Below are 26,261 nucleotides of genomic sequence, written 5' to 3'. Positions count from 1 at the left end.
TCAGAAAATGCCAGGGAAAGGCTCCAGTCTTCCAAAACCTGCACAATACAAAAGAAATCATTGAGCAGAATTCCCCTTGCTGTGTGGACTCATTGGATGTTGTCACAGTAATAGTGCATTTAAACACAGCAAATGTGCAGAGCCTGCATGGACATACCACCATTTCTAAAAACTAAAATAAAAAGGACATCTCCAAATTAATAAAAAACAAAATGAAGAAGAATGAGCTGCTGAAGGCATAGTGGATCTTGGACACTCTACCTCCCACAGGACAGGTCTGCACAGGGCAGTGGAGCACATCTCCAGCAAGTGCTGATGAAGCTTGTCCGATGCCAGAAGTGATGCACTTGATGAGTGTCAGCACTGCCCTGGTGCTCAGGTGCAGCTCTGAAAATATGCCATGGATGATTCTTGATGTAATGTGTTAGCTGTCAGGAGCTTGGATGGCCTCAAACTGAAGAGTAGCACGGAACAAGCCAGGGTTTTGTACCTAAGTTAAGAGAATAAATCCCTGCTCCTGGCTACCTACCTACCTACCTACCTACCTACCTACCTACCTACCTACCTACCTACCTACCTACCTACCACTGAGCTAATTTCATAGAGTAATAATACACAGCTTCAAATGGCAAATGCAAAATAATGGTTAAACCTACAAAGACTTGGAGAACTTTTCCACTCTCTCTTCCTTTCCTCTATAAAATCTTACAAGGGCAGATTAGAAGCAGAAGTTTAAAAAATATAGAATTTTTTCCTGAAAGTTAAAAATCATAGAAAGTTGGTCTTCAACCTTCTGCTCTCATGAATCCCATTCTATTTGTAATATGCAACTAAATGCCTGTCTAAAGGCATGATGCAAACTGTCATACAGTTTTGAGTATTTACTGTCATTTACTTTTGAGTAAAAGAAGGCTATTTGTGCTTTTTACACATGACAAGAGAAGGTCTGTCCTGTGGGAAATAGCACTTTGTGACTGTTCTATCCAAGTTTCTTCCAATCAATTTTAAATAAGTAGAATTGACATCTATTGTGATTAGGCTGCAAAAACAAAAGAAAACAATTTTAAAAATTAGTTGTTACTTTCTGAGCAAATCTAAAAATATGTTTCTTTGTATCATCTTATTTCTATTGTGCCTTGGCCTCCACCAGAAATTAACCCAAAACCTCCCCTTCTTTTTCTTCATGTGCTCTGTATTTCAGGTGCTTTTAAAGTTTTTTAAAATATCACATGCTTTTTCAGACACCTTTTTAATTAAAAACTGAGAAAAAATACAATCCCATAATTGATGTCAGCAAAAAAGCATAGTTTTTATTCCAACAGATGCTTTAAATTATGTTGCATTTTCACTCATCAGTGCTGCAAGAACTACTGCTTTTATTTCCTCATTGTCATTTTCCCTTTTCCTCCTTGGTTTTGTGCGCTCAGCCAGCGTGTGTTGCACTTGCTGCTCTTCTGCCCTGATCCTGCAGATGTGACCCCCAGTTCATTTGTGTTTCATTTCCCATGCACACCCTGTAAACTGTAGGTTTTAATCCATTTGATGGAGTGCAGAGGGGCAGCTCCAAGGAGCCCTGCTGAGCCCAGGGTGAAGCTGCAGTGTCCACGTGCTGCACAGGATTTGTTGCTGGTTTTCAGAATGGGGCTGTGTGTAACCAGCCCAGTTTTCCAGCTTAGTTCTTCTTTTCATTTGAGTCTTTCTTAATACTTTTTAATTATATCAAGAAGTGATATCATAATTAAAACCTGAGTAGATCAACAATGCCTTTGTGTAATCTCTTAATCCTGTACTAATATTAGACATTGCTCTTTTTTTCAAATTCTCTGTTTAATGTGTCTGGGCTAGTTCTTAATTTACTCTAAAGATTAGCCTGGGTACACCAGCCTGTGAGTGTTTCCCAGCAGTCAGTTGACTTCTTTCTCAATTCATCTTTTGCATGATTTATTGCTTGCTGAGAGAGCCTAATTAAATCTAATGGACTGTGGGCATACATCTATTGGAATACTGACATTTAATCACCAATTAGTCCATATTCCTTATCTTATTGTGTTCTTAGCTGGCTTTATATCACTTTACTTTACAGGATTAGGAAATGCTTCTTCCTCTGTTTTTCAAAATATTTGTTTTCAATTAAGGTATTGAGGTATTTTATTTGGCGAATAGAAACTCTACATGTCAGGAGATAAGTACAGGGCATAAAGATGTATGTAATTGCAAGGCATAATCATCCTAAATTTGCTTCTCCTTTTCTTTGCTTGTATTCTCTCTTTTTCCAAAATACATCCCACAGTTTGATAAATTAAGTTCCTGTATGCAAATCTGATTTCAAGCTAGAATTGTTTTCTTTTTTCCAAACCATTTTGCAGCAAGTAACTCCTAATGATTTCAGCTGTGATGTCTTGCTAAACTGTAATGCCCCTGTGTTGCATTTGGAGATGCCACTGGAGAAATTGCTGTTCCCTCACTCCTTGTCCCGAGTGCCTTGTGCCAGTAGGGATCTTTAGACTTCAGAAGGGTGACTCTGTAGCACCCTGCAGCACTGAAGGCATGGGGGGCTGTTGTGGAAACATTCACTCAGTGTCAGAGCTGCTGCAGGGTTATGTAATGCCTGCAAGCTCTCTGTCTGAGCAGCTGGCCATTAGTGAAGAAGAGCAGCAGGCAAATGGAGGCAGAAGTGCTTGTCCTACACCAGTTAGGTTGTATGGTTTTGATCCTTCAACTATTGAACTATTTATTAGGTTTCTCAGCAAAGAAATAGAAGAAAGCTAAGCGGAAGTTGGCGCTAAGTCAATTTTGGCCATCTCTACTGTGTTCTTTGTACCAACTTAAAAAAAACCAAGGTGTTTCTGAGACAAAAGGTCCCCAATTATTCACTAAACCTCTCTTCACCCAAAACCACTGTGGCCACATGCAACTGACCTTGTGAGAACAGACCCTGACCCACACGCTCTTTAAAGCTGCGCCCAAACACTGTCTGAAAAAGAGCTTGTTGGCATTGCATACCATTGTTAAGGGACCACTTGCAAAAGATACAGGCCAATCCTTGACCAGTAGAGTTTTCCATGAGTTTTCTTGTATTTATTAAAGTGCATTTTTCTGTAGAGATTTTCTTTGCACAGTTCAGCCTTATGCCACAGTTCAAAGATTTCAGTGTATTCCATTAATTTAGGTTCTAGGCTGAAGAAAATCGACTCTTTGCAGAGTAGTGAATGTGGGACTGGGCTTCATAAAACTGCAAAAAATACAAATAAGTCCAAATGGATATTTTCAACAGTTATAACAGCACTGATATCAGTGAAATCAATGAAAACTACTTTACCTGGCCACCATCATGTATACTATATCTAGTATCCCAATAGAAGCCATAACAGGTAATCTGCACAATAGCTTTCCATAGTATATGATATGTTGCATTTATGTTGCATTTTCAGCACACACTGTGATGCTAATTAATTAGGGGCTGTACCTATCTACCTTTTCTCTTAATTTTCAGTTAGTTTTAATGATGAAATAATAGAGAATATAAAGTCATCATATTAAATATATTCTGTTATGGGTGGAGTATTTGCTACATATCAGGAAACCTTATCACCAAAAATACTATCTGTGAACTACAGGATTATTGTGCAAAACAGCTTCTAAAATAGAAATTAAAAGGCTGCATTGTTGTTTACATTAGAAATACATGGTATCTCAGTGATAAAAGGAACAACTCTGATCTACAATGTCAGAACCAAACAAAAGTAATATCTATTAATGCAACACTGAAATGTTGTTTTATTAATAGATTTGGTTATCAGGCTGTGAATTGGTGCAAAGAGGTGCAAAGAGAACAGCAGAGAGTTTAAACTTTAGATTGTTTGTCCCCCTTCCTCAAAATCTATCAGGTGGTGTCTGCCCTTGCTGCTGATATATGTCCCTTGAATTCTGCTCCTCTTAATGACCACTTGTGTTGGTGTATGCCATGTATCTGCCTTATAAATATATTACAAAAAAGGTATATTGCTTTGGCTTCCAGAGGGATTTTAAGTCTTAAGTTTTCCTCCTGGAGCCATAGCACAGGTATAAATATAAATGCATGTTTTTCAAAAGGAATATGGACGAAACCTTAAAGGCTCTTCTTCAATGGACAGATATTTAGGGTCTGGTGGCAGTGAATATTCTATTCAGTTGCAGCCGAGACCTTCAAAGGAAAAAGGTGTGTTACATGTTGTCCCAAAAGTAAACACAGTATACTATTTTTTCTAAGCACACTAATTGATCCTTAATGCAGATAAGCTCAGGAAGAAGGTTATTGACATAGCCCCAAAAGACTTAGCTTTCTGAAACAATAAAGGTTTCCATATGTATATGAATTGACTTCATAACTGTAGCACTAATGACTCTGGATTACAATTATTTGTTTTTGTTTGAGACTTATAGGCAGCTCTATGCAAATTGTAGTGATGATGGAAATTAAATATTCATTAAAAATACCGTTACTGAATAATTCTGGTATAATAAGTAGCCTGCTTCATAATACATTATTATTCTCATAATGGTTGAGCAACTTGTAGCACAGATGCATTCGATGAAGTAGCAACAGCAGTGGAGATAGCAGCATAAACATCATGCTCCACTGCCTGCCCTGTGCTAAAGAAATTACAGTGTGGGAGGAAGGAACATAACACTGCAATTGCTGAGACTGACAGCCAAGGAAGCGATGAAGTCTTATGAAATCAACAGCATGTTGGGTACATACTCTCCAATTATGATGACAGGGTTTCACCAAAAGGTGGATCTGCTATCATTACACATAAACAGAGTTGTTAAGACAGTTTCCAAAAGATCAAGAGCAGCATATATAGTTTTAAATAGATGATAAAAGTTGTTCGAATCTAGCAGATCTTCTAACACAGTCTCATCCTGTCTCCTACCAGTATAAAGTCTGTGCAATATTTTTTTGGTTTGGGTTATTATTCTCATCTGCATCCAAAATATTTTGCAGCCCTGTCTTGTCAGGATGGCACACTGTCTTGACTCCACATGCTCTGCTGAGAGCTTGGCTGTTAATCACTATGTTTGTAGCACCATGTGTACAATGCACGTGCTACTTCCAGCTGTAGAGCACATTCCTGGAAAGACCTGCTCGGTAGGGGTTTTTTGTTTGTTTTTCTGGGAAGAATGCAGGATTTATAAAAATTTGGGTTTTGTATAACTGGCCAGCCTCATTGTGAGTCATGACAGAGAGCAGGATGCATTCATTTTTCTGTAAGCTGGTGCATTGCACTGTGGGCAATGAAGGTTGGGCAAAGGGAGGAAAGATTAATTCTGAGGGGATTTGAGCTGCAAAGCTGCTAAGAGTGCAGCTCCCAGAAAGAAAATCTGTGGGCCCACAACACAAGCAATTTAAGGAAAACCTGGTTTTGATTTTGTTCTTCTCTTTCACCTTAATTTATCAAAAGATTTTGAGAAGCACCTATAAGAAAATTATCTATGCAGATCCAACCCAAAGTTGTAGCTAATTTGGGGATCTCATCATCGATGTGGCTGGAAGGCAATTCCTAATTTACTGAATTTGTACTATCTCAAGCAACCACATGTGTATAAACTTATCAAACTGCAAAACCTTGTTGTTCTGGCTTTTTAGAAAGCTTCTGAACTCATAATTGGTTAAAATCAACCTATTTTTGTACCAACACAGTTATTTCTGTTCACATTGCTTTTTCTTCTTTTGGCCTTTCAAATAAAATAAAAGGTATTAAAAAAAAAAGGAAGAAAAAAGCTAGAAGCACTTTCTTTAATTTGAATTGTCTTTCATAAGTGTGAGAAGCCATAATTAAACACAGTATTCTGGGTCAGGTCTTACCTATACCTTGCAGAGCAGTACAGTTTTTCCTTCTGGGTATTCCTCACTTGTTATGTTCTGGAATTGCATACAACTTCTTCTTAAAAGACTGTGTTACTTTGTTCAGGGGAGCTATGATCAATTAGCACAACCAATTCTTTGCCCTCCTTTTCTTTCAACTCAGATGCTTAAAGAAGAAATTCTTGTTGATAATTTCCAAGATGCATTTTTGTACCATTACTTTTCATCCTGTTTCTATTATTTAGATCTTCAGCATCACCTCATTTTCAGTATGATTTTTCCTCTGTAATATCTTACAACTTTGTGTCGCCACATTTCTGCAGCATGCTTCTTTGTGAAGGTCATTACTACAGATATTAAATGAGACTCATCTCAAATATGATTCTGAACAAAAGAACCCACTTTTCTCTAGTTCAACAATTCAATTTTCATCTTCACCTCCCATACAGTCAAGTCTGTGACCACCTTTGTATTCCTGTATAAGTCTTCTTCCTGTCTGGCTTTTTGCAGATCATTACTGCACAAGTTTCACAATACTTTTCGAATGAGTGAGAAATTGTACTGATATTCGAGGAAAATATTTATTGCTCAAAATTCATCTTTTCATGCAGCTGCAGATTCTATTCCTATCAAAGTATTTATAGCACAGCCATTACCAAAGTTCAAGAAACTGGTGGCAAGCAGAAAAATACAGGTTTCCATATAAACCTCCTCAGAGACCACTGCATTTAAACACTGAAAGTTTTTCCTTCATGTATGTAGCTTTGCAAAGCACTTACGGATTCTTCATACATAAATGCCCAGAAAAGTAAGGGATTATTTGTATTAAGTCTTGTGTTAAACAGAAAGAAAATGCAATTAAATAGTGAAATATCTCAAGTAGGTTTTTTAATGCTTGTTTATACGAAGCTACACATAGTGTAGGAATAATTTTACGATCTAAGTTAAAATAAGTTCTTTCAAAGAACACTTCAATAATAACATAAAAGCAAAATAAAGAGAGTTTAAATTTTTTGGTCTATCTGGTATTTTTAAGCTCCATGATAAAATTGGTTAGTACCATTTTACAGCACAGAGAATAACTCTGCCGCTGTTTTCTGTACAGTCCCAACTGAGAAACAGCTTTTTTCTCTTTTACTTGGTGACATTTTCTTTTTGGTTATTAAAAATAGAAAAGGACAGCTGCATACTTACATGTGCATTAACTTCATAAATTGTTAATCCTGAAAAGACATGCTGCTCACAGAGGGGGCAAGTTTAATGCTGCAGACTGCCATTCAGTGACTATCACTGTTTCTTTCCTTTGAAGTCATGCACATCAGACAATACTTGCTTTGCTATAAATTGAGCCCATTCTCAGTGTGTCCCGTGATACAAGCAAGAGTTCCATTTATTTCTGAAAAACGCTCAAGTAAAAACAATAAGTATAACTGACGTGGTTGTCTAGCTCGTGTCCCTGAGCAGAAGGGAGTGGGAAGCAGGTTTGCAGCCTGTCTCGAAGGTCAGCATGGATGCTTCTCCCTAGAGAGTGTCACCCCCCATCCCTTCCCTGAGGGCTCTTGCCTTGGGTGATGCTGTCCTGACACATTGAGCCATGTGTCAAACGTGAGCAGGATGCCTGGCCCCACCACCCTCGTGGTCAGCCTGCAGTGGATCTCTTTGCAGGAAGCAGGTGCCCCTTGTCCTGCATGGATGTTCATCAGAGCAGCGTTGGACAGGCACCCCCAGTGAGATGAGGAACCTGCAGTGGCAGGCAGGGCAGAACAGGAGCATGGCACACTCTTGTGGACACTTGTGTACTGGTTGAAGAAGGATTTTTGTGTGGATTTCATCCAGTGCTATTTTTGTTAGCTTTGTCTCTGTTCAGGTACTGCTTATACCATTTCCAAACCTCTCTCACCCATTTACTTCCCAGCTGTAAGCTTTTGCTTGTACTTAGCGTTAAACTGAAATGCTTGATGTGCTTAGTAAAGTCTTTATCAAAGAAACATGAGGAGGATAAAACTTGAAATTTTTCATTGCTTACATGACAGGAGAGTGGCAAATATCTCTAAGCTGTATTCCAGCTAAGGTAAAACTGAAATCCACATCAAGAAGAGAAGATTTAGGCGTGTGTGGTTGAACTTAGATAGCTGAGTGCAACATGTCATCCTAAGAAATTCAGCTCAGCTATCACTTCACTCTGGAAACAATCTCTAGCAGAGTTTCCCTGTTTCCAGGCTTTTAGCTGTCCATATGTCTGTGCCTGGACTGCCTACTGAGGTTGTTCCACAAAGCAGAAAATTCATCATCTAAAAATGGTGAATCCTTTTCTAACAGCTTTGTTTTAACAAAACATATCTAAATAAAGAAACTCTACAAAATGAGCTGCAAAGGGAACACAATAGTTCCAGTACAGAACATAAACCTAACAGAGTTTTTTGATGATGACCATTGAAAACATTTCCAAGTTTTTGGAAACCAAGAAGTTTTAGCAGCTGCTAAAATGGAGCTGAGAACCTCCAGGTCCAGCTGTGGCGTTGCTCAATGTAGGAGTATGTCTGTCTTTCACATATTTAGGTCAATGTGTAGGAATAAAAGAGACGACAGAACCTGACTTGTCTTCCTATGTGTGAGCATGATGAAGAGCAGAGCACCTTCATCATCCTTGCTGACGTGAAGCTGGATTCACAGCACTGTGACTGCGTTCAGAATCCCAGCCATGCTATAAGAAATGTAACCATATGAACAGCAGAACTGAAAATCTCATTATTGAGTGCAACAATAGCAGTAGGAAGCAAAGGAGGTGATGATTGTGAAATACCAGCTGCCTCTACCTGCTGAGGAAATAGGTGTCATTTTTTGTTATATGGATATATTATATAATATTTTGCCATTAGTAGAAATGTATTTCTGTACCTGTACTTCTAGTACTGCTTCTCTATTGACCATAGATGCTGCATAATCAAGAGATAGCCTTAATCTAACTACCTTATCATACACATTAAAATTACTCCAATTTTTTTTCCCTTTCTGCCTTCTATTCTTTCATATAAAGACATTTAAAGAGCTTCAGACAAATATCATAAAAGGGATGTGTGGAATTATTGTTTCACTTATGTCACAGACTCCTGTAAAGTGATATAAGATGTGGAAAATATATTTAAAGCACTAGCTGTGTTCACAAAAAAACACTGTAATATTTTTTCAGTGAAAAATATTTCATCAAAAGTTAAAGTATTTTAAGTATGTAGATTTAATTTTTTTTTCCTAGAAAAAGAAATGTAGTTTTAAGAAGAAAAATTTAAGAGAAACAGGTGATTTCCAAAAGTGTTGAAAGTAATAAAAAACTTTGGGGTTTTTTTTTTTCTTTTAACTTACATGGATTTCCCCATTTATTTTACATTATTTTTTTAAAAAAATACAAGCATTTCACTTGCTGGAAAGAAAGAACATATCTTAAAACAAAAGACAGAAGTCAAAACCCACCCTGAGCAAGAGAAGAAACAATTGTCTTCTAGACCTTAATATATTTTAAAAAATGCAGTATCTCAGCTATGATTAGATAATAAAAAACACCCTGTGCCCCTGTGTTTTCTGTTTTCTTATTATGAACATCTACTGAGGAGTGTAAAATATAAATGACATCATTGACATTAGGTTGAAAAGTGCAGTCAAAAAGGTATCAAGTTTTCTGTGAAGAATGGTGTTTGTTCTAATACAAAGAACAGTTGGTGGTATTTGTGTCAGGAAGTACTTCCTAACCGGTTCACAAAATCCAGTTTAAAATCTTTCACTAAAGAAATAGAATTTATAGCCAAGACTGTGCCTCTTAATTCATGTTAGTATAATTAGCAAAACCACACCCAGCTAGAGCAATGGAATAGCAGGGTAGTGTGGGAGCCACTCCCACTTGTGGATGCCTGAAGCTTGAGTGTGGGGAAACAAAAGGATCTATCAAAGTTTTCCTTCTGTCTCTAAAAGTCCGTGCCAGTGCAAATCTGCCATCTGTGACTGTGCTGGAACACAGGCAGCTCTAAAGCTCTGCCCTTTGTGCACACCAAGCATGGCACAAAAGCCAGATCTGAAATGTGCAAGTTACAGCAAGAAGCCTTCCTGTGAGAAGAATGTAGGACTCTGTATCAGCATATTTTTCTTCTTTTACACTTTTTAAGTCTAATTTAAAAAAAATGGAAGGGAGAATTTTATAAACTGTAGAGTGAAAATCAGAAAAAGTCAATCAGAAGCATCCTGGAGAACCAAACTTGTAATCCCTGGGCTTCCATTAATCTTTTCTACTAAGGACTTTGATTTCCTTTCCTCTCCTAAATTTGTCAGTACACAATAGTTGTGTGACATACCACACACATTAGCAGACCAGAAATAGGAGTAAGAATTTAAAAGAGGGACACCTTCTACAGTCACATGAGATAAAACTGGTACCTAGTTTGTGTTTTGGATTTTAATTTCTCTTGGTCCAGCTGTACTTTAATCTATAACTCCAGAATGAATTTGGAATTTATTTTGTAAGAAACCAGCACAATTTAATAATATAAATTATTCGTATCAGTTGTCATTTAATATTTTCAGCAGCAGATCTTGAAGCTTTTTACAGAAGGGATGACTTACATTTTACAGGTGGAGAAACTTGGGAAGTGAGACAGAAGAACCCTGACTTTAATATTGACGGTGAAAAGCAAAAGAAAATTACATTTTCAGGCAAGAAAACCAATTTGTTCAGGGTAACTGCCTTGAATTTGAAAGCTGAATGTACAGCTGAATAGGAAAGATACACTACCATTGGTAAAGCTTGGATAAATTGTTTTAGCCTATAAGGGAATCAAAATAGAGGAAAAAAAAGTATGTAGGAAGCAAAATATTACACTACAGGAAGGCTGAGGCCAGTGAATACAAGAGAGGAGTATTTTTATCTTGGGCTCCTTTCTGGGGAATACTAAAAATGAGCAGGGCACATTTTTTCCCTGATATATCACTGTACAGTTGCACTTGGAAATCTGAGTCACTGGAGTTACATTGTTCTCCCCTCCCAGTCCTAAGGCACATACCCTGGTCTTTTTTTGTCACCTCTGGGTGGTGACAGGAAAGAAGTACCACCTCAACTGCCATCACAAACAGATTTTAGTTTGCTTGGCTGTGTTGTTTCACTGCTTCTCAAGAAGAATTCATTTAACGATTTCAGCCTCTAGGGTTCTTTATCTGTTTGTGGGCTTACGTTATGTAGTCATAATACTTTGTTCATATGCATATAAAATATATATATACATATATATATAATATATAATATAACTGATTTACAAACTATTTTGATTTTTTGCAGAGGAAAAATGAGTTGTTCTGTGCAAAGTGAATTCGTTATCCCTTAGATATTGACTTTTTTAAAAATTTAAAAATATATCATATAAATAATTTTTGTTTTCTGCATGTATAGTCATATTTTCTGTAGCTTTAAACGAATTCTTTGAATTATTCCATTAGGGTGATCTAGGAATTTGGATCTAAAATAGTGAGTTGTTATTATTGGCCTGTGTTTACATGGTTTAGGATGGAATGCCCCACATGTATAATTTTGTGTTACTTTATAGTTTTTCATACCAGGCCTGAATGATAAAACAGGTGTATGGCACTGCTATAGTTGAAATGTAAGTCTCAAATATGCTTCATGCTGCACACACTGAAGTGAGAAGGACCTCACTGATGACTAGCACTGTTACTTAAGGAAAGCTTTCAGCAAACATTTCTGGTCTTCTCACAGAATTCTTGCAGGTTGAGAACTTTCTGTTATCCCAGGGACCAGCAAGGAAGGGCATAAACTATAAAAATATGATCTTGAGTATAATCTGAATTGCTTTGTTCTTAATGCTTCAACCCTTAGGGTGATTAATTGACTGTGGATTTTTGCCCAGTTTATATATCCACTGCTAGTTCTTGGTAAGCAAACGTTACTGAGTCTGCATTTCTCATTGTTTTGCATTTGCTTATTGCCTGTTATCATTCTGTTTCAGCCACCAAGGTGGATGAAGTCTGAAATAGTTCTTTAACATATGACTTTTTTTAATACCAAACCAGTGCATGGTATTTTGACAACTTCCTATTGTCATGTCTTATACACATTCTCTGAAGTCACATTAATTTATTTTGCATGCCAGAAGGAAAGACATAAAAGAAAATTGAAAGAGCTGGAAGGAAGAAATGAAGATTTCCTATTTTTTTAAAGGAACTGAGAGTGCAATTGACACAGAAAAGTTATGTGAGATGATACTCAGAAAAACAGAAATAAAAATTATCAAGGAAAACTGCTAGTGTAGTATCTGAAATTGAATGGGAAAACAAGCCACAAATATGATGGTTGATCTTGTCTTTTTTATTGGGTTTTTTTTCCTCTTGCTCATACTGTTAGAACAAGGTATCTGAGGCCACTGACCGTCCCCAAAAAAGAGAGTTTGTGCCAATAAATTATGAATAAACTTTTCTACAAAGAAACTGTCAAAGCAAATATTTCTGAAACTTTGTGTTGGTCAGTCTCCCTCTGCTTTAACTCATGCTGCAGCCTCTGAGAGAAGCAGTGATTTTGGATGTGACTTAATCCCTGAAGTTCCACTGAGATATGTTTCTGACTGGTAGACCTTATTTGAGATGGCATTTTTTACATTCCATGTATACTTTTATTAAAAGTAAACTGTATTTCTTTGGGCCATTATAAAGTCAATGTATTTAACGTGTGTGTGTGTCAGAAGAAGGCAAGCAATTGCTTCCTGCATGTTTCAAATTGCTGTAAGCCATCACTGAGGGGTACAGTCCTTTCCCATCCCTCCTCTGGTGCCCGTTGTTCTGGCACAAACATTTATATGGCCACATAGGGAGCCACATCTGACAGACGAGAATTTAAAATGAGTTTAGGAAAAAAGAAATGTGAGTGGCTCAGAGAAGAGTGTTGCTTATCTGAGTGGAAAGAGATTCAGCTTCACATTGCTTAGAAGTCTGATAAGGACTTTGCCAAACACAGACCTGGTGGCAAAAAGACTATTTCACACTTGAGCAGATGCCCAACCAATATTAATATTTACAAAGCAGAATGCAGCAGCCAGTAATGTGGTTGACTACAGACTGAAATGCCTGATTGACCAGCAGATAAATATGTTCTTAGAAGAAAGGGGAAGGTGAGAAAGGGGAATGATAATAGTGGGCAGCCTCAGAGGGACCCCCAGGGAAAGGAGGCCTATATCAGGGATAAAGAGGGATATAGAAGCCAGTATCCCTCCCCAGCTCAACAGCTAGAATAGGAAATAGAACTGAGAATCTAAACCCACAGGTTAAGCAGTCATTTATAGTTTGTCCTGTGAGTCATGGGAGGGAGATGCATTTGGGACGTGTTTCTGTGATGTGGAATGATTGTTTTTATTTTTGTCACTTCTGCCCTTTTAGAGCTTTTGCAAGTATGATGTCAGCTTTTAATCAATTTTCTTCCTTTTTGTAACTCAAGCCTGCATCTTGAAAATGGTTAAGAAAGAACAGCTTAAAAACACTGAGCATTCTTGCCACTGAGATTCTCTGGTACTGTCCAGTATCCTAGGTGTTGAAAGAAACAGAAGGCACCTCTGCTTTTAGCTACAAGGGCTAAAGTAGAAGCTGGAAGAGGAGTCTGTGTCACAGAACTCTCCCAGTGATCAAAATCATTAACAAAGTAAACTTACTCCCAGAACTAGTTAAGGCAAGGAGCACCAAAGTCCTAAGGGAATTTACAAGAGCAACACGATCAAATATCCTGCCTTTGATCATTCCCCTAACTCCTTTTTGTGGTGTGTTGAGAGTATCACTAGATAAGTCTTACTGACTTTCACAGGCCAAATGTATAATTTGGTGGCATTTAATATCAATTAGCTATTTCTTTTAGGGAAAATACTGCATCTAAAAGGTAACAAATAAGCATTGCTCATGGTCAGAACAAAATATCTTAGTTCTTAACTGAAAACCAGTGGAAAATAATGAGTCAAAAAATACAAGATCAGAGCTGTATTAACCGACTACAGTTTGTAAATGAATGACAAGCACATCTGCCAGATGTTGCCAAGATGTTACTGAAATAAAGCAATTGGGCCTATTCACTGTAACAAGTAAAGTTATGAAAGAAGCATGCTTTTTATAAAAGCTGCACTCATTTGTCATGTGTACCAATGCATTAATTTCTGAGATTCTCCTTCAAGCATCAAAATTATTTTAAGTACCTACATTTTCCGATTTTGGGAGGGAAAAATATTTTTATAGGTGGAGAGAGGAAAAAAAAATCCACCATTCTACATGTCCAATACTTTTATTTTATATCGAATTAGTTTCATTCTAAAATAGCCAAATCACTCAGCCATAGTGCTGCTAGTATAATATTTGTATTTTATTGCTATTGCTCTTATAATATTTGTATTTTATTGCTATTGCTCTGCTATTAGTGGAGAGTGATATAGCACATGACCACCGCTGAAGATTGTGATGATTTTCCCAGAACGTGGAAAATGTGAACCATCTGGTTGACTCTGAAAGTTTGTGTTGCCTGCTAGGAAATTGGCAGGTGACTTTACAATATTCCTTTAGCTGGGATAGACTTTTAATTTTGCTTCTAGGATTTTGCAGAAGATTGTGCAATCTGTTTGCTAAACAGTGCTTTCTTCAAGGGTAAGCAGGAGGTTTGACATCTTTGGCTGCAGAATATTGACCTAGTGATACAATCCAGAAATGGCTAAATCTGTCACACATAACACTTGGTGGGTGGATATTGGCAGTATTGGTGCTTTCCTAACTTTGAATCTTTTGCTACAGATTCAGCTTGTCTTATCTATCCCAAACTTTCCTATTCCAAACTTTTCATTTTCTTCTTTTATGTCCAGCAGTGCATTAATGTCATAGGCATCTCTAACTTAACAAATAAAAATACTGTCCTCAATAGTGGACTCTGCAGTTGGATATGAAAACCAGTGGTCTTTCCTGTCATCTTTAGCTTATCTGCCTAGAAAAGACACTGCAGGATGACTTCAGAGTTTTCAGATTAATGTATTTAATAAAAACTGTGGTCTCTTCATTGGTTTTACTGGAATGCAACAAATTGCTTATGTCAGAATTTCCATCTCTCTCCTATTTAAGTACGGTTTGGGCTAGCACAAAACCGAGCTGGAAAAGTAACAAATGGAAGAATGTGGGTTGGTTATTTGTTCAATACAAGATTCAGGTGAAATATCTCATGAAGTCAAGCTGGGCACAGAGGATTTATTATTTATTATTCTGACATTCCATATAACAAAAATAGCTCCCTCTCTATATATTAATTAGTCTTTCTATGTCATGAATAATGATAATATTTAAAATACAGCTTGACTGGAAAGAAGCAAAGAAATTTTCCTCATTGATTTATTTCACTCATTCTACTGCACCCTTTCTAGAAGTTATTTTAACATCAGGTGGCAGTAAATGTGACAGTAAAATATTTTTATGTTGTTGTGTTCTTTTTTTTTTCTTTTGAGACAAAGCACTTATCACTTACAGGCATGTGGCCCTAATCTGAAAGATGAATTGGTTCATTCACTTCAAGTACCACATAACTATTCACACACCATCAAGCTTAACACTATTAAAGGGTAATTTCCCCTGTGGGAGCTATGCCCAGTACAGATGCTGTCACTACACAGTGTCTTTTTATCTTTCCATGGCAGGTAAGGAGATTTAAATAAGAGGCTTCATCAAGACTGCAATCACAGACATATTCTTCCTATTGAAATATCCATGAAATAGAAAATAAACACTTCTAAAAAATCTTAGTACTCTGAAACATTACCAAGAAGTCTTTGGTGTACAGTTCACACTTTGAAATACTGTGTTGAAATCAAAGCACGTGAGATGCATCGTGGGCTTGTAGAGGACAGAAAATATTGTGGGATAATTTGTACGTCCTATTAAATTCTGAATGTCATAAAGCAGTTCCAAGTAATCAAGGAGTAGATTTTGCCTTCATCTCTTATAATCATCATGATTTCTTTGTCATTTTCTCATAATTACTTTAGTTTATTATTATGGGTTCTATATTCTATCAAAACTGATAGATAAGTCTGTGGTGAAGTTTTCTTTAGAACATAATATTCATAGGTTTTTGCTCAAACATTTGGACTAAAGTTCTCTCTGCAGTAATTTTGCATCATTTCATCTAGAGATGAATTGTCTAGGGAGGCCAATAAAAATATGCTTTCTGAGCAAAGTACAGAAAAGTTATACAAATCATTCTTTTTTTTTTTTCTTCAAAAAGATACAGTATTTTTTCACCTTATTTTCTCCATTAAATTGGTTTTCTGATAAGGTCTTTTTTCATTCACACTAGAATGAACAGGCTTTTTTTTTAATAAATTTTGTTTAACTTAAGGTCACAGAGTACGTTGTCTTTAAATGGGATCAACATTTCTGTCTAAAAATTTCTTTAAAATTTTTGCAGTTTTGGGCTCACAGCTCAGAACCATCTTATTAGTGAAGCCAAACCAATTCACATGCCCTGTAGATATGAATTTGAAGTTTTGCCAGAACACAGGGCATGTTTACAAAACTGTTTTGATTAAGTATGAGTAACCTACGTGCTATTCTTCATGTCAGAGAAGCCCTGCTGAGATTCACAAGCCTCTCTGTGGCAGTCTCATTTGAAGGCTCACATGCTTGGCTTTCTTAAATCACATAAAATTCAGGTTCTGCTCAAAGTACTGAAGTTGATGTGTCAACAGCACTGGCCTTTTACCCAGGAGTTCAGAATTTAGCACAGTAATAAGTCAAAGCCTCACAGATACTAATTCTCCCTTATGCCTGAGGGAAGTTAACTTACTTCTTCAAAATTACTATTTTACCCTGAAGTAATTGAAGGTGAAAGGGACATGATTTTCAGGTTTTTTGAAACTATTCTACTTTGCATTGACTATTGCCAAGACCCAATTGGGTCAAAAAACGTGAAAGGGTGAGCATTGGGCTATCCACAGCAATGTGTCACTCGTCTCAAAGGAGGAAGAAAATAGGAAAGGCTAAATTTCAATCCTCCTTTCTCAAAAATACTTTGATATTATATACTAAGCATTCTTTGGACCAAGCCTTTAATTTAAGAAGTGGTTTGGAATTGTGTACTGGGGGAAACCCAATTTGGAAACTGAATGCTTTTTTATTTGAAGTGATTTGATGCCACACAGCATAAGGACTCCTACACAGAGTTTTAATCCATGGAAATTTCTATGCTGAGCTCTTCAATTTTTCCCACAAGTGCAAGTTGTCTAGAGCAGAGCTTGTCAAGAGCACTTAGATATTTCTCACACTATACATTCAGTTATTAGTACTGTTTGTTTGGTATGTTCATAATGGATGAAGTTCATCCATAGCCAGAGGGACAGCTGAGGACTGCACACCACTTAATTCATGTGTAGGCTTGCATATTAGCCTTAAAATAGGCATTCAATGGGACATGGCCTTCTCCCCTCGTCCCCCAGAACTGAGTGAGATGTAAATTGTGATAACTAAACTTAGTAGTGAACTTTTCTTGACAAACTGAATGGAGTTAAACCCACATAAACTCTTACTACTAGGTCCTAGGAGTGGATTTAGCTTTGATTTTTTGATAAATAGGACAGAGTGCAGTAGTCAGGAAACACCTTGTAAATTTGCCAGCCATAAAGGTAGAGTTTTAACCTACAGATCTAGTGGTAAGAGTCCAGCAGAGTCCTGTGCAGGTCTCGAACTGAATTCATGTGTTGAGCTGAGCTCCTAAGAACAGGATTTTCTTCTAAAACTGGAAATATTATTAATATGCCACTGAAAATGTCAGGGGTTTAGAGCTATCCTTTCAGAGCTCTTAAAAGTAATCTTTTTTATAAATAAAGTGAAATTAGACATAAAAAAGTAATCATTTACCATTGAAGTGTGATATTAAGTACTCAAACTTATGGTAATGAAAGTGTTCCCACAGTAGCCATAATCTGTCATCAGATTTCACAGGTGACTTCTCTCTAAGCTTTCAGTTTAGTGTAATACTTCCAGTCTGGGTGAAAGGTAATAAAAACCCTAGATATATTAGATGAATAAGTTATCAAGGTGAGATTAGATGAGTATTCTTTTCAGCCATAATTGTATAATTGTATATTAATTATTGTTAATTTCATTTAGATTCTAAAGATTAAATCACAAAACACAATAGGTTTCATCTTACATTCACTCTGTCTAGAAGGTAATTTTGAGAGAGGAGGGGGAGGAGAAATTCATCCAGGAGTTTAATGTATCTGTGTTCCAGACTAAAGGTCCTGTGTAGCCTCTAAAAATAAGGACCTTTCATTATGTGAAACAATGTGGAAAAAAATTGCATTTTAAGCAATGTCATGTACAACTCACATACTGCAAAAATTATGAATGAAACTGCAAATAATATTGTTGAATTAGATATAATTCCTTCTGCAGATACAAATAAAAGTAACTTTTGTTTTCATTGCTATTATGTTCCTGAACCATCCAATATAATGTCAGTTTAAAACCCTGTTGCCTTCCTATTTTCATTTTTTATTAAATCTACTAGAAACATGAAATTTATTTGCTGTTTCAGTATTTTACATCATAATTTTGATTAAAATTTTTCTGCCATTTTTTGAAGATATTCTTGAAAGAAAAAATGTTCTTCATGATGTTTTTTGAAATTCTCAGTAAATTTAACATATTTACAAAACATTTATTGCTTATGCAGGAGATAGTTTTGTTTATGGCTACGTCATTTCAAATTAACTGATTTAATTAATTGGATTATTTAATTCATAGACTGTATCAAGTAGAGCTGAGTTTGGGTTTTTAAGTACATTTGAAGAAACAGGAAACTATGAAGATAAAATACCCTCAAGAACTTTTTTTTACTAAAATTACATCACAGAAAGACTCAAGATTTTGGGTTTGTTGGTTTGATTTTTTAATTGGTTTAGATTTTTACTTAAATCAACAAGCAGGCTTTATTTTATAGTGCTAGCAGGGGAATTCATAAAACTCAAATCAGTTCACTTCTTTTATGCATATTCTCTGAAACAGTAAAAGATAGCAGATTTCAGCAGATTTCATCCTTCTTGATTGAGGTGGTGCATATTGAGCACATATAAAGTGTTGGTTATGGTTTTTTCCCAAATCACCATTTTTATATCAGCTTCAGCTCATCTACATGTCTTGCATCCAGCTATAACTATTGTACTCCAGAGCTAAGATTTTCCATTATTCATTTCAACACAGTAGTTACTAAAATAGCTAACTGCAGCAGTCTGTGCATATGTTCACAACTTTTTTTAACATTTTCCAGTAAAAATAAACTGAATTATAAAAAAAAAAAAAAATTATCTTTGAGACGCTGTAGAAATAAAGTAGCTGAGTGAAGAAATTAATTCATCTGTATGCACGTCTGACACTGTGCATACAGGAAACCAGGTATTTCACCAAAAAAAGGAGAATCCTAAATAATTATTTGGGTTGAAAGGGACCTATAAAGGCCATCTAGTCCAACCCCACCCTGCAATGAAGGTTGGACATCTTCAACTACATTGAGTAGCTCAGAGTCCCATCCAGACTGACCTTGAATGTTTCCAGGGATGGGGCATCCACCATCTATCTCTCCGGGCAACCCGTTCCAGTGCCTCACCACTCTCACTGTAAAAACTTCCTTTGTTATAGCAAGTCTAAATTTACCCCCTTTAGTTTAAAATCATTCATTATTCCTTGTAAAATTGCAACAGGCCCTGCTAAAAAGCCTCTCCTCTTGTAGTCCCTTTAGGACTGGAAGGCTGCAGGTCTCCCCAGAGCCTTCAGTTCTCCAGGCTGAAAAGCCCTAACTCTCTCAGCCTGACTCCCTAGGAGAGGTGCTTCATCCCTCTGATGATCCCTGAAGCCTCCTCTGGACTTGCTGCTGTAGGTCCATGTTCTTCCTGTGCTGGGGCCCAGAGCTGCACATAGCACTGCAGGTGGGGTCTCAGCAGGGCAGAGGGGCACAGTTCCCCACCTGGCCCTGCTGCCCATGCTGCTTTGGATGCAGCCAGGATGTAGCTGACTTTCTGAGCTGCAAAGATGAGAGATGCCTCTGCCTGAATTAAGATGCACATGAGTCCACATGCCAAAGTCAATAACACAGATTTTATTTAACAGTAAATGTGAAGTAGAGAGATAGAAACAAGTAGAAAGGGGGGGGGGGGGGGGGGGCTGGTGAGAGAGAGAGAGAGAAATCAAGTAGAAGATAGTCACCACCCATAAATCCAGCATCATCCTGTTGGACATTTTTCACCCTGGAGTTCTTGGTGGTGAGGGTCCCAAGGTGTTTAATAGCTTTTTACTGTCTATACAGTTCTCTTATTCTATTGGTTAAATCATTTCCTCACTTCTAATGCTAATTAGTCCCATGCTCAGTCTTTCTCTTCTTTTGGGTTGGTGGGCCCTGAGTTGGCAGTCACAATCTCCCCCCGCCAGAACTTTTACCCTGTCAGAGCTGACCTCAACATAATTGCTGAGTTGGCTTGCCCTGTGGCCTGCAAATTCTGCATTTTCATTCCCCAGTGTTGGTGATACACCCTTCTCCCCAAGCCTTGTTAGCCTGCCCCTCAGTCTGAGGTAACACCTGGACAGGAGCACCACCTTTATCTTATCTCAAGTTCCCACTGTGGCTTATCTTACTGTCCAAGCTCCAGGTATCAAGGGAGGTGCATTTGGCAGGGGGTTTGGGGGTTATTGGTGGTCAGAGATACCCTCTGTCCCATAACTTGGGGTGATCTTTGATGCACATATGTGATATGCACATGAGAAGTTGCTTCTTTACACAGTTTGCCCCGGTGGGAATTCTTGCCTGGATGCATTACCCAGGATGTGCTAATCAGATCTTGCTCCACCAGGCCAGGAGTCAGCACCATCCTGTCACTCCATCCTGTGCTCATCTCCTGGCAAAGTCCTTCTCTAGTAACAGTGCTTGAATAGGATTTCTTTTGTGTTACGTCTGCTGTACAAGTATTTAAGAAAATAAGTGTATCCAAAACCTGAAATATAGACAAGCAGAATATCATTATTTCATGCTTTTAATGTTTCCAGTGTGGTATTTTTCTCTGATGCAGGAGATAGAGCTAAAAAATCTGGTTAAAATAGTTATTCAGACTGCAGTTTATCAATATCTGCAACAATTTATGTAAATACATGGTTACAATTTTCAACCAATAGTTTTTGGCCACTGGCTGATTTGCTGTGGTTTTTGGCCTGTTCTTTCTCTGAGTGGAGTTCTCTTGCTCAGTTACTGTTTTACCAGGAAGTCTGAGAGAATTTCTTCTGGTTTCTGTTTTGGTTGTCATAACTGATAGAAGCAGGTTTTCACTTCAGAGAATTAAGTTTATAAGTCTCTAGATAATTTTCTATGCATATTTTCTAGCGATTGAAAGTGACTCTTTCATTAGTTGGTTCTCAGGAAATGTGGGCTAGAATCTGCACGGAGAGCAACACAGATGAGGAGTAAATACAGTCAAAGTAAATGTAATATGCCTTCCTGATCATAGAAATGTCCTTGAAATATTCTTTCAAGTTTATTAAACTTTGGAGTCTAGTAGCCCTCTGTGCTGGTTTTGGCTGGGGAAGAGTTAATTTTCCTTTCAGTGGCGCGAACTGTGTTTTGGATTTGTGCTGAACACAGGCTGATGACCTAGAAATGGTTTTGCTGTTGCTGAGCAGGGCTTGCACAGAGCCAAGGCCTTTTGTGCTTTTCCTGCTGCCAGGCTGGTGAGGGGACTGGGGGTGTGTGGGAGGCTGGGAGGAGACACAGCCAGGACAGGTGACCCAAACTGACCAGAGGGATACCCCAGACCATGTGAGATCATGCTCACTGTATAGAGTGGTGGGAAGAAAGAGGAAGAGGGTGGGCATTGGAGACGATGGCATTTGTCTTCCCAAGTCACCGTTAGGTGTGATGGAGCCCAGCTTTCCTGGGGTGGCTGAACATCTGCCTACCCATGGGAAGCAGGGAATTAATTCCTTGTTTTGCTTCACTCGTGTGCACAGCTTTTGCTTTCCCTGTTGAACTGTCTGTATCTCAGCCCATGAGTTCTCTGGCTTTTACCTTTCTGATTCTCTCCCAGATCCTGCTCGTGGGATAGTGAGCAAATGGCTGTGTGGTACTTGGTTGCTGGCTGGGATTAAACCATGACCCCACCATAGCAGAGGTGATGAGTAAGCCCAGGTAAAGGGCTAGCTCACTTTCTAACTTTCTATGAGAGATGCAGCCAGATAGGATCATTAAAGGAAAAAGTGTCTACTGGAACTGCCTGGAGGAGAAGTGCTACCTGGGAGCTGTTTGGAGAACTGGGCAGTGGAGAGAGCAACAGGACATGTCTTTGCAGAGGAGAATGAGTTGGAGAGGACCAAGATGCAGTGACTCACTTCAGCCACTCCAAGTTGGGGAAGCAGCAGCTGGAGGTCCTGGAACAGGCAGGAGCAGAAGAGACAGGTTGCAAGTCAGTGATTTTTTTAGTGTTACATGCAGACTTGGCAGTGTCAGGTTAGGAGTTAGACTTGATGACCTTAAAGGTTTTTTCAAACTTATATGATCCTGTGATTCTGTGTGCACAGTGGAGCAAATATACCTTCCCTGAGTTTTTAAGAAATATTCTGCACTTTTGGAAAATAAGTAGTTTCAGGTAGACTGAACTACTTGAATGTCTTTGGTGTTATCTTGGAATAGCTGAGGAGGTACAGTGAAAAGTGTGGCAGCAGAAAGGGCAATAACCTAGATGTTTTTTGAATTAGAAATGTAGCTAAATTTATCCAGTAGTCCCTGGCGTTGAAAATTCAACAAAACTTTTGTAGATCCTTCTGTATATATTTTAAAATTCTATTGGGTTTAAGCAGGCAGAAAACACTGTGAGGAAAACCTCCCCTCTAGCAGAACTGTTGCTTCTGTTAATAACACACTACTGAGAAAGCAGAGCATAGGTATATAAAGAATTCTTTGTGAGGGAGGATTTGTTAATTTTTAAAAGGAGAGATGTGGGAGAAACTTGTGTTTTGATTCAAGTCATTGTGAATTTAGGTGATTCAGTGGAGCATACGGAACTCAGTGCTGTAAGATACTGAACCTCAGGGCTGTGATCCAAAAAAGCATTTAAATACCTGCCTATTGTCATGCTCCTGAATAATCTTATAGCAGGAAATGGATCTTTTTATATACTTGAAGGTGTATTTCAATGTGCTTTTCTGAAATAGATCCTTAGTACATTGCGGGTTTGAGCCCATGAGAAGCAAGGAGTACCAAGAACTAAGTACAAAGCAACCAACAAGAAATAACATTTTGATATATGAAGTTGCAGGAAAAGAAATGGGCAGAAAAGATATTTGAAGTACTGAATATTGCAAACAAAAAGCTTTAGTTTCTTAGTCACAGAGTGTGTTGTTATATTTGAAGAAGCCGAGATTGTAAACTAGATTAGATATTGATGTTAATCATGTTACTGGAAATCAGAGTAACAATACTGAAATCACTGTCTGATTAACAACTCAGTTTGATAATTGCATGCTGCAAAGCCAGAGTAGCTCCATAATGCCAGCTGACTCTCAACTTAGCATATTCATATAATCGTTTGAGGTATGAAATGAAATGCTAGATACAACAATAGAAGGAAAGCATGTAAATCTATTTAAGAAGGTGATCAAACTTCTGAAAGAGAAGGAGGAGGGAAATCGCTGCAGCCATGTGTTAAATATTTGGGTTGAGTATAATGAAGTAGAAAATTGCTTGTTTTTCACTCTGCATAATGTAAGTACAAGCCCTGTAGGATTGTTGTCTCTCTTTTGCTCTTGATTATTCATGGGTTTCTCTAGATGGACTACAGAAATGGGACACAGCATCCTGGGATGCTGGCTAAAACAAAAGAAAAGCAGGTTGTTGAATGCTGCTATTGTTGGACTAATCTTTCTTTTCCTTTGTGTGTTGCTTTGTTTTGTTTTTCCTCGTCTCATATAAAATACTGCAATCTTCTTAGGTTCCTTTGAGTCACCAAACTGCACTGTCAAAAAGACCACTGGGGGGTTCATATTGCTTCTGCATTTTTTGTAATTGTAATTGCATTTCTTATTTGTAATTCTGAGCAATAAAATGCTAAATGAATCAGAAAATCTTGCAACTCTGTCCCAGCGACCCAAGGTAGAACTGTCAAACTCTGAGTTTTGGTGCTGGCACTGGCAGTAAACTGATGCTGATGGTATCTGGATACACTGTAGGCATAATCTAGTTTTTATAAGATATTTAGATACCCAACCTGCTTTTAGGGTTTGTAGCAAACACACAACTGCCACTAAATCCCCACTCTGTTTTCATTTACATCCTTAAACATCTTTGAAATTTTTCCCTTTAGTCCACTTCAACACTCCTTAAACTCCACAGATATTTCTGTCATCTTTAGATAGTGTCCTAAATTAAGATTGTGACGTTTCTATGATGTCAGCATAGCATCATTTCACTTCACAGCTGGAGTTTTCCAATAAGTCTTCAAAACTGAAAATGGTTGTACAGATTTAGTGGCTACCACTTATCTTTCACATTCCTATTCTGCATAAGACTTCAAAACAAAAATGATATATGGAGGGAATAAGAGCTTAGATATGATTTTCATGCGTGTGAATTGCTGAGCAGTGCCTGCCAAGAGGCTGGTGGGCTGCTCCCCCTGCCATGGCAGAGTGCCTCTTTACCCATAACTTCATAACCTCCTTTTCCCTGCCACCCTGTGCAGTACGAGGTGTACAGCTGAATTCTGAGCTTGCACCAAGTCTGGGTAACAACTGACAGTAAGAAGTGTAGTGAGATCATTATAGGATAAAAAACCCCAAAACCCTAAAGACTGTCAGCAGTGAGTGATCTCTCTGTTATCTGAGGTTTAATGCTCCTTTTTCTGTCTAGGGCTTCTGCAGACTTGACATCTGCAGAGCACAGTATCAGTAGACTGTTCAGGGAAAGTGAATTAAGAGCTTAAAAAAAAATTAAAATTCAAGTCCTTGGAATATTTTTATTCAAGTGAAGAGCTTGCAAATTGTACAGTAGAATTTCCCTTATACAACGAAATCTAATTTATCACAATAAACTTCTTGCAGTGTAATAGCAAACTAGTTCATTTAAACTTGTGTGCAAGGATTTCCAGCGCAGCTAATTTGTGAGCATTGTGCACACTTCGTTACCTGGATTCTGAGGCAGGCAGTGAAGTTATTCTTGCTGTAAACATTTTTAGGGGTGAGAATTTTGAGGACCAGACCTTCAGTTTGTTTACCAGTTGGGTATAGTTTTTGTTGCCTACAAAGAAATGAGACCAACTTTTGCCAGCTGAGAGTCTGAACCGTGTTTTTCTAAACGGTATCTGATCAGATTTATGTGTAAAGCAGTGCTTGCTTAATACTTCTTCTCTCCTGCTTTTTATTAGGGCCCCCCCAGCGAACTGTTTCTCCCAAACAAGACCACGAAGAAAGGAAGCACGACAAAGTTTTGGACAAGGGCAGTGAAAGTGGGACTTCCTGTAACGAGCTGTCCACCTCAAGCTGTGACAGCCACTCGGAAGCCAGCACCCCGCAAGAAAATGCCACCAGCACTCAGCCATCCACAGCCCACCAGCCAAACACCCTGACGCTGGATCGTCCATCCAAGAAGGCGCCGGTGCAGTGGATGCCAGCGCCAGACAAACGCAGGAACAGCGAACTCTTTCAAACTCTCATTAGCAAGTCCAGAGAAACAAACCTTTCCAAAAAGAAGGTGTGTGAGAAGCTGAGCGTTGAGGAGGAAATGAGAAAATGTATTCAAGATTTTAAAAAAATCCACATTCCAGATTACTTTCCAGAGCGCAAACGTCCCTGGCAGTCTGAACTCTTACAGAAATATGGGTTATAGTAATCAACTGTTTCCTGGCGTATCTCTGAGGCATTTGATGTTTGTTACAATGCCTCTTGCTGATGTCCTCCTCCTGGCCAACTCTGCCACCAGAGCTATTCCTGCTGCTTATTTCTTTCTGTGAACAGTGGATGTTGGATAGTACATGTTTTTCTTTAAATATATATATATATATATATAAAGATAGAAACTTTAAAAATGCAAAAGGTGTCTCATCTAAGCCACTTCATAATAGCAAAGAAAAAAATTGCATGGTCAAGAAAGATGGTTTTCGAACCACAGTCTGTTGATCTTCATTGTTATTTTGGAACATAAATAAAAATCTCAATCATCAGTTAACACCTCATTTCATGTCACCATTAAAAATGACTCAGACTTACTAAGGATGAAGACAAACAGGGTTTAAAATTCAATTGAACTGGTTTTGGAACTAATTCCCAACATTCTCTCAATGTTAATGCAATAAATCAAATACCTATTTTGCATGAGCACAATATTACA

The 26,261-nt window shown here is 37.9% G+C and overlaps 1 protein-coding gene across 1 annotated transcript in view; it reads left to right on the top strand.

Annotated features, from left to right (window-relative positions):
* Positions 1-25,760, top strand: part of KCTD8 (potassium channel tetramerization domain containing 8) — a gene marked incomplete at both ends in the record, with an annotated part of 91,908 nt that extends 66,148 nt beyond the window's left edge. Inside the window, one exon of the mRNA XM_084204335.1 lies at positions 25,300-25,760. Coding sequence (XP_084060461.1) covers positions 25,300-25,760 — 461 coding nt within the window. The remainder of the gene's footprint in view (positions 1-25,299) is intronic.
* Between the last annotated feature and the right edge of the window lie 501 nt (positions 25,761-26,261).

This window comes from Fringilla coelebs (assembly GCF_963513975.1).
Source record: "Fringilla coelebs genome assembly, chromosome: 4".
Classification (NCBI taxonomy): domain Eukaryota; kingdom Metazoa; phylum Chordata; class Aves; order Passeriformes; family Fringillidae; genus Fringilla; species Fringilla coelebs.
This window is presented reverse-complemented; position numbering and strand designations above follow the sequence as displayed.